Below are 18124 nucleotides of genomic sequence, written 5' to 3'. Positions count from 1 at the left end.
AAGGAATGCGACGGGTCTTGGTTAATAATTCACCTCACTGAAACTGATTTACAGCAGAGTCTTTAGACAGGAGTGGTAATGTGGCACGTCACAGTAGTGGTGAAGGCTACCAGGCCAGAAGTAAAGTTAATACACACATCTTCTAGGTAACTCAAGCATTCAGAAATTGCTGTCATGTACACTCAAGCTTTTTTTTTTCCTTCACTTAAAATCAGGAAGGAATATCTCAAGACACTGGTGTGGTGCAACAAGGTCATTTATCTTCAGGGGGGAAAGAACCAAGGAGAGTCAAGCTGTCAGGGTATGAATAGCCTCTGGCTCTTATCTGACCATGCAGACACAGATAGCTCTATTTATTTGCATTTCTCCTTGAGTCAACCTGGGAGGCCAAAAAACAATATTTCACATCTTTTTGTGATCTCTCTTCGGCTTACAGCAATTGTGCATGCAGCTAAATTGAAAATGTGTCACAATATTAGGAATCTGAGGTCAAAATGTAGCAAGGAATGAGCATCATGATGCAAAAATATGCTCAAAAGAGCAAATTCCCTTCATTTTCAGGGAACATATTTGTCTCCTTTTGGTATTATTTTGCCTTTATTAGCACTTCTGTGTCCTATTTTTCCCCCAAGACTCCACTGGGGAAGACAGACCACCCTCTCTCTGTGGTAAAATCCTGTCATCACACGGTGAAGCTGCAGCACCACAGGGGGAAACCAAATAACCTTGAACACGTTCAAGAGCCTTCCATGACTCATGATGTATTAAACAAACACTTGGGGTACAGGCACGAGTCCCAGCTACCCTCATTTCCTGCGTCTCTCAGGGGTTGACAAACAGATGGACACCAAAAGGCAGCCTCCCATTAGCTCCAAGCATCTCCCAAACACAAGCACGCTAGTGCCTCAGAGAACATTTCTCAAATAAATACACTGATTAACGGGTTGTGGAGCTTGGTGGCAGAGCATGGGGTGATTTTTTCCTCTTGTTGTGTCTTTGCAGTCACTCCTCAGCCACTGAGGGTGGTCTGACAGAGTGGATACTGATAATAGTTTTCACCAGTATATGTTACAGCTCATGCATCGCAGCACAAGATGTTACAGAGTCAAGAAACTGTAATAGAGTGATATTCTTAGTTAGCTTATCAAATTTTGTGTGCATCAAATAAAATAGGAGCTGGCTGCAAAACAAAGACTTACTTAACAAAGAGCAGTCTGTTGGTTTCAAGGAATCACAAAATCCCAGATGGTAAGGTGTGAGGTATAACTGAGGGCATATTTTTAAACCATTATTCTCTGTCATATTAAATCTGAGTGCTTCAACACACCTCTAAATACCTTTCTTGGGCTTGGGCACTAAAAGAAAATGGGGTGATAATGACAAAACCAGTGGGCACCTTGCAAAACGATAGAGTGTTTCTTAAATGTAATACTGCAGAGGACAAAGCTGTCACCATGATGATGTGAAAAGTGATGCATACTAGGAGTGTTGCAGTGCCCTCTGTTTGTACTCTGCTGTACTGTACACGCTAAAAAGCTATTGAACTCAGTGGGTGGTGTGGAGCAGCTCATACTACCATCCTGCACCGCTTATTTTTTTGTGGTGCAATACCCCACTCTGCAAGTTTACACCAGAAAAATAACTGCCAATTAGCTGGATGTTTTTGTATATATGCATCTTATTTTTGCCAACAGAACCGAGCAAACAAGGAAATTGAGGTTTGTTTTGGTTAATGTGAGTCAAACTGGCCTGAATGTGGAGGCTCATTTCTGCCAAGAAAAGGGGGGGGAAAAAAGGATGAAAACTGGTGAGGAAAAAACCTGACTTATGGTAAGTGGAAATACTGAATGACAATGATAATAAACAAAATATTTTGAGATAAATAATCATTAATTTTGACCAACTTGGTCACATTTATGAGATGCATAGCCTACATTATGAGATAATAAGTCAAAGATAGTGACAGCAATTCAAAATTATGTGATACTAAATCAGAACGATAATATGTCAGTATTCTCAGAGAGAGCCACAATTAGATAAATAGACAGATAAATGTCAGAATTATTAGATTATTAGTGAAAAATACGAGATAATGATAATACTATGAAAATAATAAGACAGAATAAGTGAAAGTTAATAGAAATAAAGACTGATAATAATGATAATAAGTATGTGTGATGAGTCAAAAAAAAAAAAAATACATATAAGATACCAAGTCAGGATCATGAGAACAAGTAAAAATCTTGACTTAATAGAGTCAGAATTAGGAGATACTAAGTTAAGACTTTGATATAATGAATCAAAATTATAAAAATAGTATAAGACACTTTATCATAATTATGTGATACTAAAAAACAACAAGATAAGTCAAGAATTTGAGATAAATGCATCAAAACTGAGATCTTGTCTTACAAAATCAAAACAATGAGAGTCTGTCTGATAAAGGGAGATAATGAAATCAGAACAAGAGAGAACAAGTCAAATATATGAAACGAATAAGCCAGAATTAGATAAATAAAAGCAAAATATTAGATAAATTACAGTTATAAGATATAAGTCAATACTTGGTTAGTAGTTGACTTCTGTACCTGCCTGACCTTGAACTAATCAAACAGAAAATTACACCAGAATCTGCCAAACTACAACATCCCACCACACATCAGCCTCAGATAACCTCCTACTTCACATGTGGCTGTGCAGAAGCACTAAAATGAGAGTATATTAGAGGGTCCAAAAACCAGCTGTGGGTTTCACATTCCTGACTTCTGCCATAGGTCTCCTCAACAAAAGTTTGACCTCTGTAGGCTCTGTCTATAAACAGGGGTGTTTGGTGTTGACAAGGCCAGTATAACATGAACAACCCTGGGTTGAGGACCAGCAGCTGTCTCAACAGTCAGGATGTTCTAAACAAAAAGTACTGCCACTTTTTTGCAACTTGGATGGCCACAGGGTCAAAAGAAAGTCAACAGAGAGTGAAATGAAAAGTGACAGTCATCAGGAAAAAGATGACTAGACTGCAGAACATCACTTTTGGCAATGCATAGACAAAACTTCCCCTTCGTTCTTGTCTTTTACCATGAAAATGAGAGCCAGTATTCTCTGCTGTAATTGAAAATGTTTCATTGTCTTCTTTCTCCTCAGTGGGGAATTCCTGTATGGAGAATAAGGAAAGTGAAGGGTTAATTTGTGGCCGGGGAAACCTGATGCTAATTAAGTCTTTGGAATGCCACATACTGACATTGTAGTGCAGGAGCCCTCAGAGTGGGTCAGGCATGGAGAGAGCCAGCAGTAATGCGTGTGTCTAATGTTTTTATTCCTTACTGACAGTCGGGAAAGACAGTCTCACCAAACCCTGGGGCTGGAGGTAACGTTCTGTCAGGAGCTGCAGATCAAGAGTCTCTGTGTCAAGTGTGATAAAGTTTGTTTTCAGCTGTGACAGAGGAGACTTTATGTTTTTTTAACTTGAATCCCAAAACAGCTTTAGGGGGATTTTCAAAGATTTTCCTCCATTTTCCATTCGGGAATCTAAATCTTAGCTCTCTTCTTTTGCAGGTATAGAGGGATATAAAATTGATGCAAAAATGGTTTTACTAACATCAGTGCTGTTGCTGCTACTCTCTTGGGTATCACTGCACAACACCGCGCGAGCTGTCGCAGAGATTTGCCGGGGGACGCACTGCTACGGCGGGGAAACCGGCGACCCAAGACCGTGCACCGGAGCGCACTGTCCGGGGGGCAGATCCTCCAGACCGCCGCGGCAGTTTAACCCTACAACGCAGGGGAGAGCAGCGCAGACAGCTGGCAGCCAACACTACCAAGCGTACCCGAGCTCTCCAAGAGCTGCGTCGGAAGCTTATCCGGCCGTCCAGCCGCTCCGCGGGCGGCACGGAGACAGCGGCAGCAGCAGCAGCGGCGGCGCACGGATGCGAGCGCCCGAAGTTTTACCTGCAGGATGCACCGACGCGGAGTGCGCTGCTCTTGTGAAACAATTTCAACCCACAAACGACACCCGAGACTGTAGAGGGATCGAGTGCAGACTGCCTGTGAGGATACGGCCAAAAGCGCGAGCAAAGTCCTGTGTGGGAGAGGGATGTCTAGCCGGTTCAGAGGAGAGCGTCTCCTCTGCCGCCAGCCAGCTTCCTCCCGTCCATCTGTCCGACAGAGCCGCGCAGTTTCTGGGAGATTTTCCGGAGTTTGGATATCCGTCGTCGGAACTTGGCGGAGCGCCTTTGGGTGTTCAGCTCACATGTGACATCAAGCCAGGTCTGCTATCTTCATCATCAGTGTCATCTAAAATTTTAACTGTTGCGTTTAAGTGATCATAGTGATGGTAGTATGAGCTGATTTACGTCTTATTGCATGCAAGAGGATGGATATTGTGCATATTTGCGCACCAGTCTAACCACACTGAGACTTTCCTTTGAGCAACAATCTTCTTAAAAAGTTTATAAATTATTATCTTCACTGATCCTTAATGCCTATAAATCAATCACATGCACATTTATTTTCATTGACTTTAACCCCCTTTTCCCACTGGTGATCAACAAGAGGGGATTATGGTCTGAAAGCAAAGGAAGGACTTTGTTGACCTTCAGACCTAAAATGATATCTGCAGAGAAACTAGAGCAGCTCAACTGGAAAAATGTCTCAGAGTCAATTGTCCAGAAAATCTAGAGTGCTTTGATGTTGCTCCATATAGGAAACTTTCAGTGCACTTGCCATGGCCAGGCTAAGTGAATGGGGTCACTGGGTGTTCACACTTTGTGCCAGCATTGTTTGCTGAAATCAGACTTCTGAATCAGACTTAATCCCATTTAATCACTTCCTCCACTGCTGTGTTTAAACAGCAAGAACTTGTCTGTCTGATCCCATCTTTCATTCTGCATTATCCTCATCTTAGGTGAGAATGAAGTTCCCTCAGAGGATGCCCTCATCCTGCACCTCCAGCTGGCCAAAGGGCAGGAGAAGCTGGTGGAGGCCCTGCGAGCCCAGCAGATGGTCATCCGCGACTTGCAGCAGAAGCTCGCTGACCAGCAGGAGGCGCTTCTGTCCCAGCAGCGGGAGATCCTGGAGCAGCAGCGGCGCATGTACGAGCAGATGGATGTGGTGAAGGCCCAGTATGGCCTCCTCTCAGACACCGTCAAGCAGGTTTCCTTCCAGGGCCTGCAGGGTGAGCTGCAGAGCTACTTTGAGAGCCACTTGGCGGGTCTGCAGAGCCAGGCCCGCAGCCACCTGCAGAAGTCCTACGCTGTCCACAAGATGGACATGGACTCCAAGGTGATGGATGCGGTGGGAGAGGCTAATTTCCCCCAACCTCTGCTGGGATGCCCTTCACCCTGTGGATCAGAGGAGTTCTGTGATTTTCAGAGGGACCCACCTCAGTGTGAGAAGTGCACCATGTGTCCACCAGGCTTCTTCCTGATCTCACAGTGCTCTCCCACTGCAGACAGAATGTGCCAGGTACTGTCCTTTAAGACATTAGCTTTTCATATAGTCACAGGCTTGTAGCTTCATCTTAATACTAACAGCTGTCCTGTGTTGGCACATTTTCACATCAGATATCTGTATTGTGTGAAAACCAACATATTGCAAACCAAAGTGCGAATGGGTTTCAGCTGGTAGTTATGGAGCCACATGATGATATCAGTTAGTGGTTTTCGAGTGAATACCAGCAACGCCCCAAACATAACAACAGCTGGGTTGAAGGGAAAATGTTCTGATGATCTAATGATCTCATTCTCATCCTTGTCTGTTTTTGTAATTCTAAAGTTAATTCTAGAGGTAATGAACACCAGTACTAAATATCAGCTATCTGCAGTTTCAGCATATAAGCAATAATACTGGTATCAGCTTTCAAAAATACAGTCAAATTCAACTGAAACCAAGTATTAATATTCAAAATGAATTTATGATGATAATATTAATCTACAGGACAGAGACGAATGCCTTGAATTACCAAACATTTGTGGAGAGCGAGTGAAGTGCCTTAACACTCCAGGTGAGTTTAAAACAGTGAAAAAGAAATATTATCTTAAAGTTATTTTCATTTTAGAACCATATCATTGTATACTGAATCACATTTCTGCAGATCTGTTTTTACACCTTGGTTTCTCCATTCTCTCTGGTCTTAAACTGGACAGGAGGGTTCAGGTGTCTGGGAGTTTCTGAGAGAGAAGCAGTGATGGGCTTGTGTGGCCATGACTATTTCTACAACCAGGAACTGCAGGAGTGCCAAGCCTGCTCAGACTGTGATGGAGAGCCTGTCACTGTTCCCTGCACAGCCATCAGCGATGCTGTCTGCGGCCAGCCCTCAGAGAGCAGACTCTCCCAGTCTTGGGCAGCAAATGTGGCAGTTCCCTCTGCCAGGACCTCTGGCACCCACATCTTCCCCGGGCTGCAGCTAAACATTCGAGGGAAGGAGAGCAGTGATTTACTGTCAAACGAGGCAGGGAAGGTGACCTTCCTGCAGCACGGCCTGGTGTGGTTGGATCATAACTTCGCGATTAAGCACAGCTGCAGGAACTTCCTCCAGGTGGGGATGAGGCTCAACGGGAGCCAGGAGGAGGAGGGTCAGGACCTCAGTGGTGTTCGCATCGAACAGCCCGATGGGAAATACTTTCAGGGAGTCAGCGTCAGCAGTGGTGTGGAGGTCGAGCCAAATCACACCTTCACTCTGCTGCTGAAGAGTCCAAATCAACACTGCAACCAGAGCAAGGATCTCCATGTGTATGATATCACCGCTCCCACCTTCAGTCTGCTCTGGTTGTCTCATGATACCGGTGCTGTTGCTATGACAGCTCAGATGTCCCTGTTGGTTCACTACCAGACCAGTTACCGCCCAACTTTCCGTATGACCTCAGTGTCTGACCCCTATATGATCAGCCTGACCCATGACAATCGTGGGGTTCGCTTCACAGAGAGCGGTGTGGTAAAGTTTGTCCTTCAGCATGCACTGTACTCCATGGGCCACACCTGCATTCGAGAGGGTTTCTCCCTGATTGCATATACCAACCGCAATGGGACCGGCCAGGAGGCGATGCAGGCCTTCAAGACAGGCGTCAACTACAGGGACACCTCCATCACCCTCTCTGGTGCTGTGAGTGTGGACAGCAGAGACACTCTCAGCTTTGAGATCACATCTCCGTCCCAGTGCAACATCCGTTATTTTGGGGACAGCACTGGGATCAGCATGCTGAGCCTCATCTGGATTCCCTCTGCCGTGTCGTCAGCCTTGACTGCGACTGTGTCCAGGACTGGTCTTCCCTTCGGAGCGGTCAGGAACAAGCCGCTGTTGTTCCAGCAGATCAGCTCAGACACACCGCGGGTTCGTTTGGCCCGCTCAGGTGAGCCAAATGGCCGGAAGAACTTTATATTCCTCGAGAAAGGGACTGCAAACATAGCCCTCAACCTGAAGCTGATCCACTCCTGTAATATAGTAAAACTCACTTTGCAGCGAGTGGGGGGTCCAGGTCAGAGCGGGCAGGCAGGTCCTGTGGCTCAGCAGGTGTCTGGATACATGCCTGAAGGGAGTGAGTGGGCCAGTATAGGGCTGAGAGCCTCATTCCAGGTCCAGAACGGCACAGCTGTGTATGTCACTCTGGACTGTATCCGTGGACGAGTTAACCAGATAACACATGAAGGAGGCACTAACATTTCAATCCTCTGGGTTGCAGTGTGATCCAAGAAAGGATGGAGCCTTAATGTCATTAATACATTTTGTGAGAAGAAAAGGACAGTTTTGCACAATATTGAATTGCAGAGCAGATTCAACAATTTACCAAATCAAGGAGGAATACTGGTTGATGAAAAACGTGTTAATCTATTCCACATATTTTGTCATATTATTGTTTTAAATGTATATTTCATCACCTGTTTAGACTTTTATTGTGAAATGTTTTTTGGATATAATTTACATACTATAAGTACTGCTTTTGCTTGAAGTACTTCGGCTGGTTGAGCAGTGACCAATCCTACATTGAATGACGTAAAGTGTATGTGTGTGTCTGTACTGTATGTCTGTACTGTATGTTGTGTGTGTGTGTGTGTGTGTGTGTGTGTGTGTGTGTGTGTGTGCCCAATGGTGCTTATATGTATGTATTTGTGTGTGCACACACATCGGCATGCCTACTTTTGCATATGCGTATGAGTCTTTTAATATGTATATCTCTCCATCCATGCATCTATTTAACACGCATACTGTATGTAACAAACCTTTGTATTATATCATAATACTAAAAGAGTAGTTTGACATTTTAGGAAGTATGCATACGACCTCAACGTTGCCATGTTTGTCAGAAACATTTAACTCTGAGCTGCCCTCAACGTAAAGGACGCATGGATAAATGTTGGCAGTGACAGTTACTTCATTTGACGTGAATGTATCTATTTTCGCATATAAAGGGAGTATAAATGAGCCCTAAGATGAGAAGATTGATAGCACTCTCGGTAGATGGTTAGCTTAGCTTAACATAAACATGGGAAACGGGGAAAAAGCTAGCCTGGCACCTCTAAAGCTCACTGATCAGCACATTTTATCTTATCTTAATCCATACAAAATTCGGAAAATGCTTAGAGCCAAGAAATAACCCCTCCTAAAATGGCAAATTATTGTTTTTTATACATACATCTGTTTTCAGCTAAGCTAAGTCAAATACTGCTCATTATAACTTCATATTTACTTTAGCTACAGATAAAAGAGTGGTATCAACTTTCAGCCAAAATATGCATATTTCCCAAACTGTCAAACTACTCCTTTAATGCTCTGCAGAGTTTGTCATGAAAGAATAATACACTAATGCAATGTAGTAAACTTTCACTAAGAAGAAATTTTTGTATTTGAAGATGTTTTTGATGATATTTATTTGTCTTTTATACAACAGGACTTTTATATTCATGCCATGGAATGCATATATTTGTCAGACATGAGCATAACAAAAAAAAAGTATATGGTAAAGCAGTGTTGATATTCAAATACATGCAACGAGAGCCTCAATCATACATTTATTTTCACATGTATTATAGTGTGCAAACATCATACTTTGTGATTCTTTTGCCTAAATACTGTTTCCCTGTGAAAAGCTGCCCATGCATATCATTCCTAATTGCCTCTGTGTGTGTTCTGTCCTCTAAACAATTAGGCATAATTAAGCATTTCAGGAAGTTGGCAGTGAAATCCTTCAGCTTTATTCTCACTTCATTATGTTTAACGATTTTCTTTGTGTGCCTGGTTGGGCTCCCTGCACATGTCTTGTGGAATGTCAAAGCATGTATTCTCGTTCAACACCAAATAAAATGTACATATATATATATATTTATTTTTTTTGCCAGAAAGGAAATTTCACTCTATCTTATAAAAGCTAAGTTGCCTTGTTGGTTTGACTCCAAAAAAATGTCAACTTCAGAGCAGAACACAGGACTTTTTTTTTCAGAGATGAAAGATACTACACAATGTTGATGAATAATTACAGTTTATGTATTTTAATGTACACCTAAAGAATTCCTATCATGGAGTTGCAGTTCACTAAGTTGACAATGATTTTACAGTGGACTTATGTATCATGACAATCAACATTTCAGCCTGAATGCCCATTATTTTCCATTAAGTTAAAGGGTAAAAGTTTAACATTCAGACATTACTCATTCCATTTAATCTCCAACATACTGAACCTATTTAAATACAACCTTATTCAGCAGCAAAGGTGCCAAAATTGGAGACATAATACCTGGAAAATCATATACTGTATTTTCCTCTCAATTGGTCTTAATCAAGTCCAAATTATTCTTCCATCTATTACCTATAGGAGAAGCTGTTCTTTGGCTTAAACATAACAAATAGCCTGTGAGTCAATGAGAGAGAGCAAAAAAAAAAAAAAAAAAAAAAAAGTCTGCTTGTGAGAAACAATCAAATGTTTCTGTCGGCTGCCTGAATTGAAAACAGGTGTTTCAGTGGAGCAGCGCTCCAGATGTCTGACGCTGTAGATCAAATGAGACCCACAGCACATGAAGAAGTTCAGAGACATCAGAGAGAGAAATGGGGACAGAGAAACAAAGCAGAAAAGAGAAAAAAAATGAGGACAGGGTGTGTGTGGTGTGGTGGTGTGTGTGTGTGTGTGTGTGTGTACTGAAAACTTTAAGGTCCTTAAAGCTCCTCTAATCAATATTTTCTATATTAACAACATTGAAACAAATGACTGCATGTAATGTGAAAGGGCCCGCTTGTAGTGATGAAGCCACAGAGACTTACCTCCAAACTTTGTTGTTCCCCTTAGGTCTACACTTTTTTAGCCTCTTTTAGTTCTGGTTGTACTTCTGAAAAATTCTGTTGTTGTCAACCTCATTTCCAGCAGCCAGCAGCTGTTTACAGCAAAAAAAAAAAGCTCATGTGTAGTCAGATACTGTTCATATCAGGTGTGAAAACAACTGGACCAAAACAAGGAAGTTAACTGCTCCTTAGATTGTGATTTCAAGTGTAGTCTTCTTCTTCTTTGTGTTTATTGGCAGATTGCAAACTGCATACCGCCACCTGCTGTATTGGAATGTGTAGATACACAACTGTGCTCAGGTACAAAACAAGAATATTCATGTGAAAGGAGGATAGAAAGCAATCATCCCTCCAAAAACACCCTAAATGATAGACAAAGTTAGTGATTAGCTGGTGAAGCTAAAAAGTCAAATGTCTGGCAACCATTGTAAAAAACTAGATATTTTAACATGAGACCTAATGCACTCAGCTACTGGAAAAAAGTTAAGTTAAGCTACTTTAAGGCTACTTTTTTGTCCACCATCTAATTCTAACAACCAACAATCCAGTAATTACCCACACTTCTGTCCAAAGACCATAGTCAGTACACATTTTTTGGCTTATGGGAGGAAGTAGCAGACTACTGTAGGCAATAGTGTGTAAACACTACACCTTTTAAATGGTTTATAGCTTTGTGTACAAGAGAACAGCTGCAACTGAAAAAAATACTATGAGAGCAACAACAGTTGCTAACAAACAAACAAAAAAGTTAAGTCGTGGGCCAAAAAACCAAAACAATGAGCTGACAGTCACTACGAAGTTCTGTAAAGTTGAGGGCAGCTGCAGACTTGGGTAATAATTCTCTGTGGGTTCACTGCAGACACGCCTTTCATGTGATTGAATAAAATATTGATTATGGCAGCTTTAATAGAGGAGCATACTGCACATTATTCTGCATTTTATCATGGAGGCTAGCATATGCATTCATCATTCATAAATACACATAAAACCAAGATCAAATGCCACAGTCAACAAATATTAATCAATCAACCAAAGAATTCCAGATTTCAGAGAATTCAGAAATGTTGTGATGTGCGCACTCAAAAAGGTGGGATGCAGTTCAATGGGCTGCAGACTTGCATGCTAGTGTATCTGTGGCAAAACAGAGAGCCATCATTCACCACCACAGTGCATCTGTTGTGAGTTTATTTGCTTTCTGAGGGTTTTTGTGTTTGGAGTTCAATCAAACAGTCGATGGCATGCGAGGAAGTTCCTCTAACACAACAGAAATCTCTGATGACTCCAAAAGCACAACTGTTTCAACAGCTAATTTATCCATCCGTATAACATTACCACTTTTTATGGTTAGAGAGTTACTACTCTGAATGTGTATCTGCCTCATTAATTAGTGTTCGCTGGAAAAATGCAACACAGTATCATCTTAGACACATCAGTTGCAGTGATTTGTGGTGAAGGTGAACACCTTCCTAACCCAAACCTGGCCCCAGTCTGCTCCAATGTTGACTTAAAAAGGACAAAGCTGGAGACAGGCTTGCTTTAATCAGAAGCGGATGTTACTGTAAAAGCCAAGGCCTCTTGTCTACAGGGAAATGTTTAGACCATGTGTTCAGGTTTGATGCTGCAAACCTCCACACTGTGTGTTACAGCAGTACTCTACAGTGGATTTATGGGGTGTGAAGAAAATTTGTACTGATGATGTTGATTTTTTTTAAAAGATTCAAGATCCAGATTGTTGGTTTCTTCAGAGAATAAATCACGTCAAATAGTCTAATAAGGGAAATTAAAACCATTGCACAGTTGGAAATGTCTTCATTCTGTAAGTTTTTGCCAGCAACATTGAATTATACTGCTGAAAACCACTTCTGTCCGCTGCACCATGCAAACTTTGGTACCAATTTTTGTGTATTTAGTATGTCTGAAATGGCCAACAATCACTCAATTTACCATATTTTTTTTTCTGGGTCTGGTCGTATTTTAATCAAAGTGTTTGTCTTTCTGTTACGCTGTAAATGCCAAACACTTTAAATCATATGCATTAACTCATTGAGTGACTTCAAGTGGATTAGTTCCCGTAGACAGGAAACCAAATGGTGTCTTTTGAACCTGAGTGGAAGAGATATTGTGTTCAAGGCATAAGTATGAGACTACATCATTCGACTGGTGAGATTCCAGATGGTGTTTGCTCCAAGAGGTTTTTAAATTTCTCTTTGGAGTTGAGAGAATGGGGCTTTTATGTGTACTGTGGCTATTTCCTTGCTTAACAGTGACATTTCACTTTCCAAACTTTTCAAACTGAGTGAGTAAGGCTTGCCTAATGACCCTCTGTGATCATGAAAGCTATGGCCATGAAAGGCTAGACGAAATAAGTAACCTAACTGCCATTCATCATTACAGTATGCGTTGTTTACATTTTATTTTAACTTCCTTCTTTGCTATGCAAGCTTCTTTTTTTTTTAAATCTATCTTCAAAACAAGTCCATGCTAATGGCTCTGTAAAGCTGTACAATATGTCAGCATGCTAATGTGCTAATATTAACATGCCCATGTTTAGTAAGTGTAATGTTTAACATATTGAGATTCTTAGTTTAGCATGTTAACATTTTAAAATGTGCTCATTAGCATTATACACACAGTACAGCTGTGGCTGAAGGCAAAACTGGACACATTAAAAGTGTGGTCTAATGATAGCGTTAAGGAATCACTAAAGTTATCACAGTTCATCCTGAGGGGAGCATGAACATCTGTACTGAATTTCACAAAAATCCATCAAAAGAGTTTTTAAGTTTGTCTAACAAAAAGTCCAATATGTGATTTGCTTATGTGTCTGGACACTAGTGCTGCATCCACATCTCTAACTGGTTGTTTCTCAGTCTTCATTTCATCACAAATTCTCCATCATCCTCCCTTTTCTTGTGCATCCACTCATCTGTCGCAGTCTCCTCCCCTCCTTCGTCCATCTGTGCCGGTGTTTCTCTCCTCATTAGAGAGGTTACTGATGCATGAGGGAATGAGCTGGCAGGTCAGTAGCCACAAACACACAGTGGGACTCATATTGAACAGCCTGTGAAAAGTTTCTCAGTCTGACAAACAGAAGTAAGTTGCTCACCAAAGCTCCTTTAAATTCCTAAGATTTTCTGTGTTATTGAACAAACAGGGAGAAACAGTTTATTTCATAGTATAGCATAAGAAAAACCTGATTTGTGTAGGATATTTTGGCCAGATGAAACCTATACCAGCATTGAAAATAATCATGCTGGACATGCTCTATGTCCCTTTTCCAGACTTGGCAATGGCTCTGCATAGTTCCCTCCAGTGTCTGGTAAATTCCCTGATCACCAGGAATGCAGCATTTAATTTTCTTGTTCTTTAGCTGACCTTAATCATTTCTGCGTCAAGGGCAATCTGAGACTCCAGAGCCATGGGATCAGTCAGTCTGGGTGTGGAAATAAATACCTGTGTGTGTGTGTGTGTGTGTGTGTGTGCAATATACACACGTATATGTAAAAGGGAGTGAGACCTGTCTTGCTGTCTTCATGACAAGCCATTTAAAGCACTGATGATGAATAATAGGTTGGCTGAAAGTGAGCGAGCAGGTCCCTCTGGTGTATATTTAAATGACGGAGAGATGCTCTCTCACTCATATCAACTCCCCAGTGGTCCAATGAGGTTAATTGCTTTCTCCAGCAGGCGCTTACAGATTAACTATCTCACTGAATGCATCCATACAAATGACTCTGCATATACCACAATAAGTTGAGCGGAGCTGGTGTGTGTGTATGTGCAGGCGCTTTGCAATAGAACATAGTGTGTGCTTAGGTAGCAGGCAAGGTGCACAGCGAGGTCAGAAGAGCTAATGAGTACGGTTAACGAAGTGGGCTCAACAGCCACACAGAAAACAAGACAGAAAGTGTCACTGCATTTAGAGTATCTTTGGCTTATGTAGTCTTTAACAGAAGTGTAGTAGTCCAGCATTAAGACCAGCCAACACTGATGATTTGCAGGTGAAAAATGTGTAGGCATTAAAACTGGATGACCTTTTGGTTGAAAAGTTAATGTTTCCAAACAAATGAAACCACAAAATAACTGTTCAGAACAAGACACGGTGGCTTAGTCAAATTTAGGCACAAATATGGCTTGTTTTATTTTAGGGAAACATCAAGATTTGGGTTCAAATCAGAACTTTGTTGTCATGGTTAAAACCAGATAACCATTAAAGCAGACTATCTAAACCACTTTTTTTTTTTTTTTTTTAAGGTAATTCTTCATTGCATAGAAAAACTTGAAAATATACGTCAAACCAGGAGGTTAAGGACATTGCACTTATAACAGTTTGGGGAGTAGTTTTACCTATACTTCCCTTGTTTTCTCTTTTTAGAAAGTTTGGCTAACTTGGGGCTTGTTTGAGCTGCACGATGACTGCCTGACTATTTATGTTTCTTGCATGTTCTGACTTTATTTTAGCATTGTCAGATAGTGTTACTCTTGTAGCCAAACACTGTAAAATAAAATCTAAGCTGAAATAAAGTAGAATTATCCTTAAATCTACATTAACTGATTTCTTAATTTATGGGCATTTATTTTTGGCTGCAACAAGCTGTAAACACAACATTTCCATATGCTACCTGTGTCCATCTGTCAGAGCTTTTTCACTGAAAAGAGCTGCCTGCTGTGTCTGGAAACGGCACTATGAGAGCAGTGAAAGTGAATCAAAACACTTAAGATGTGGGCCATAAAGCCACCAACAAAACTGAAGCACTCTGAAATGCTTCCCAGAGCTGAGTTTGTTGATAACTCTCAGTGGATTTGTCACTACAAGCGACCCCTTTCACATTACACATAGTCATTTGGTTGTTGTTAAATTAAAAATATTGATTAGAGCAGCTTTAAACTTAGACTGACCTCCAAGCCACCAAATCCATGCTTAGTGGCTGCACAGCTGATGAATAACAAAAAAGGGGCTTTTGTAACTTCTTCTGCTGTCAACCAAGCATGCGGCCTCTCCCCTAAGGTGACCAGGCTGAGCAGTGTCAGAGTGAAACCAAACACTAACAGATGACCCACCAGCTTCTGGGTTGGCATTAGGGCAGAGGCAGAGTTCAGGCAGAGTACGGCTCAGAGGACTACAAGGTGAACACCACCAGTTCCAACAGACGCCAACATCTGGCTTGGCTTAACACACACACACACACACACACACACACACACACACACACACACACGGTCTGTTTTCATGAAGACTTCAGGCGTTTATAGGAGCATGAGAATCCTTTTGGCCTTTCTGTCGAAATGCTTTGGTGAGCCTCTCTAAAGCCAGCCACCCTAATTTTACCATCTGTTGGTTTGCTCGTAAATCACCACCAAGTTTGAGACAAGAGTAACTTCGCCGTCTTAAACTTTATGACATGTTTGCTACATTTCTCCTATCTGCATCCCGTGTGTTTGGATCGAGCAGCTTTTCTCCTCTCTGTGTAATCACATGTAGGATTATAGTGTTGGGGCTTTACAAGGCCTGTGATGTGCACCACATGGTCGGGGTTGCTGCAGACACTGAGCAGATCATCCAGGTGACGCTGCTGATAAACAGCTCATGTGGGAACATCTCTGATCACTGAGAGGATGGAACAGTGCAGGGTGAATCTCTGAGAAGTGGCTGACCTGGTTGTTCAATCATTATTCTTATTATTCTTTGAGTTAATTTTTAATCTGTAAAGGGCAGTGATAAAAATATTTAGACTCTGTGGAAGACTGCACTGCCCATCAGAAAGATAAGAGCGGCAGAGAGCCCGCCGAGGCAGCATGTCAAGGTTGATTGAAATTAATTTAGAAGTCTCATGACACAGGAATCTAAAAAGTGATGTCAAGAGTACACATAGGTAATTCCTTGATGATAATTAATGGAGGATGAGCTGACAAGTCATTTTGCCTCTGTGTAGCTCTGCAGCTCAGCACAGTGAATCGTAAAAACCCATGAGGGCTGTAAAGGAGGATAGCTCACATTATAACTTCATGTGTTCATTTATTTGTGCGTCGGTGTGTGTGTTCGGTGCAGGTTCTCTCTTTAATGTTAAACATTATGGGAATAAAATTTATACAGATATCTTCAACTTTTCTGAGATCATTTTGTCGTTTTGTGGTTCAAGTTTGTTAGATAACTGTGAAATTAGATAATGATGTTGGCAAGTTTGTTACCATTTAAAACTTTTGTCAAGAGTAAAATAGACGTCTAGTGGTGATATTTCTTGTACTTTGTGTATTTATCTAGTATTTCTAGTAGAGAGTCTGCCTTTTCCTCTAAATCTAGCAAAAGATCAAAATTTCTACTTGCACTTATATGTACAGTATGTGTAATATCAAAATCTAATGGGTAACTTGTCGTCCCTCAGAGGACGAACCATCTCCATTTTTGAGTATTCTCAGTCTTACAGGAATGCTGAACTGGACTGTCTTGAATCTAACACGCATTTTGTTGGGCACGTTCATGCTTTCAAGGGGTTAAGCCTTCCTTTAGTGCCACCATCAGGAGACATTTAAATGTTGTTGTTAAATTTTATGAACATCGCAGCCTTCAGAGTGTACTAGAACAGATTAAAAAAATAATAATGAATACAATTATATATTACCAATTGTCAACTAACAGAAAGGTAAGAGAGAACTTTCAAACAAAATATGTCCCAGATGTGCACATATCCATTTAGCTGTTGTAGAGGTTCACAATAAAACATTGTAACATGGTAGCCACAATCTAAAAATAGTATAGCTTTACAGGAAGAACATTAGGTACAGATGTCAACCTGATTACATGTTAAAATAATATCTGCAAAAGGCTCAACAGTGAGACAGTACTGAAGTCTGAAGCTCTAAAGAGGCAGAACCAGTTTTCCCTTCTCTGTTATGGAGGTGTTGGAGATAGATCAACGCCTGCCGTGGAACCTCATCGTGCAAACACACTCAAATGACTGTGTGGAAACTAACGATGATTACATGTCATATTTGTAATGTTAAAACCACCCATTTCCTCTGAGCCCCTTCAGTCTGAGCCAGCTGATAGTGTGTGCTCCAGATGTTTTGTTTAAAACACACATTTCACTTCCTTATCTGGACCTTCATGTCACTTACAGAAATAAATGTGGCAATTCTCTGCCTAGTCATAGGTCAAGTCCCTGTCAGTGAGATGGTGGTTATTCGCATGTGATAGTTTCCGCTTTATCTACTGTATGTGTATGAGTGAGAAAGATGAGGTAAACCATCTGGGAACCTTTCACATAGTTTGGGATGTCTTTTTTCATCTTTTCTTCCTTGACTTGGACTTAAAAGGATGTTGTAATCAGTAATGATTAAGGGGGAAAATGTAAAAATAACAACTCATTGAGACAATAATGGAAAATAATTTTTATTTGCCAAAAAAGTCCAGCCACATTTGTAGAGTGTGCCTATTTTCAGGCAGGGTAAAAATACACGCTTTCATTACAAAATTGTAAGGTAGCAGTGCCATCTAGAGAGAAGTTAGTAACCTACCAGTGAAGCTGTTAGTATATGTACATATATCACATTTTCCACTGGAGTGGCACAGAAGGCATCTTTTACATGTGAGAAGCTTATACTTTTATTATTTAATTATTTGTGAGACTGTGTTGAAGACAGGTGATACATCTTTGTTGTACTGTGAGACCATCTTATTAAGTACAGACTTATGAAATTAGTTTGCATAATTACACACCAACTATATTTCCTGAGCCCACTTTGGATGCACTTCACAGGGTTTTACATTTGAAACTGAAGAGGTACTAAACAATGATCCTAGGGGGTCAGAAAATATTACATAAATATGAACAATGCAGTGTTGGCACCACTGATAATGTCCTT

The 18124-nt window shown here is 41.1% G+C and overlaps 1 protein-coding gene across 1 annotated transcript; it reads left to right on the top strand.

The window, feature by feature from the left end:
* The first annotated feature begins 3240 nt into the window (after nucleotides 1–3240).
* On the top strand, nucleotides 3241–9306 carry nell3 (NELL (neural EGFL like) family member 3). The gene is made up of 5 exons (XM_018700741.2): nucleotides 3241–3364; nucleotides 3553–4263; nucleotides 4901–5460; nucleotides 5932–5998; nucleotides 6141–9306. Exons 2-5 carry the CDS (start codon nucleotides 3582–3584, stop codon nucleotides 7676–7678), a joined length of 2847 nt encoding a protein of 948 aa, XP_018556257.1. The 5' UTR covers nucleotides 3241–3364; nucleotides 3553–3581; the 3' UTR covers nucleotides 7679–9306.
* The last annotated feature ends 8818 nt before the right edge of the window (nucleotides 9307–18124 follow it).

Source organism: Lates calcarifer, linkage group LG24 (assembly GCF_001640805.2).
Source record: "Lates calcarifer isolate ASB-BC8 linkage group LG24, TLL_Latcal_v3, whole genome shotgun sequence".
NCBI classification, from domain to species: domain Eukaryota; kingdom Metazoa; phylum Chordata; class Actinopteri; family Centropomidae; genus Lates; species Lates calcarifer.
This window is presented reverse-complemented; position numbering and strand designations above follow the sequence as displayed.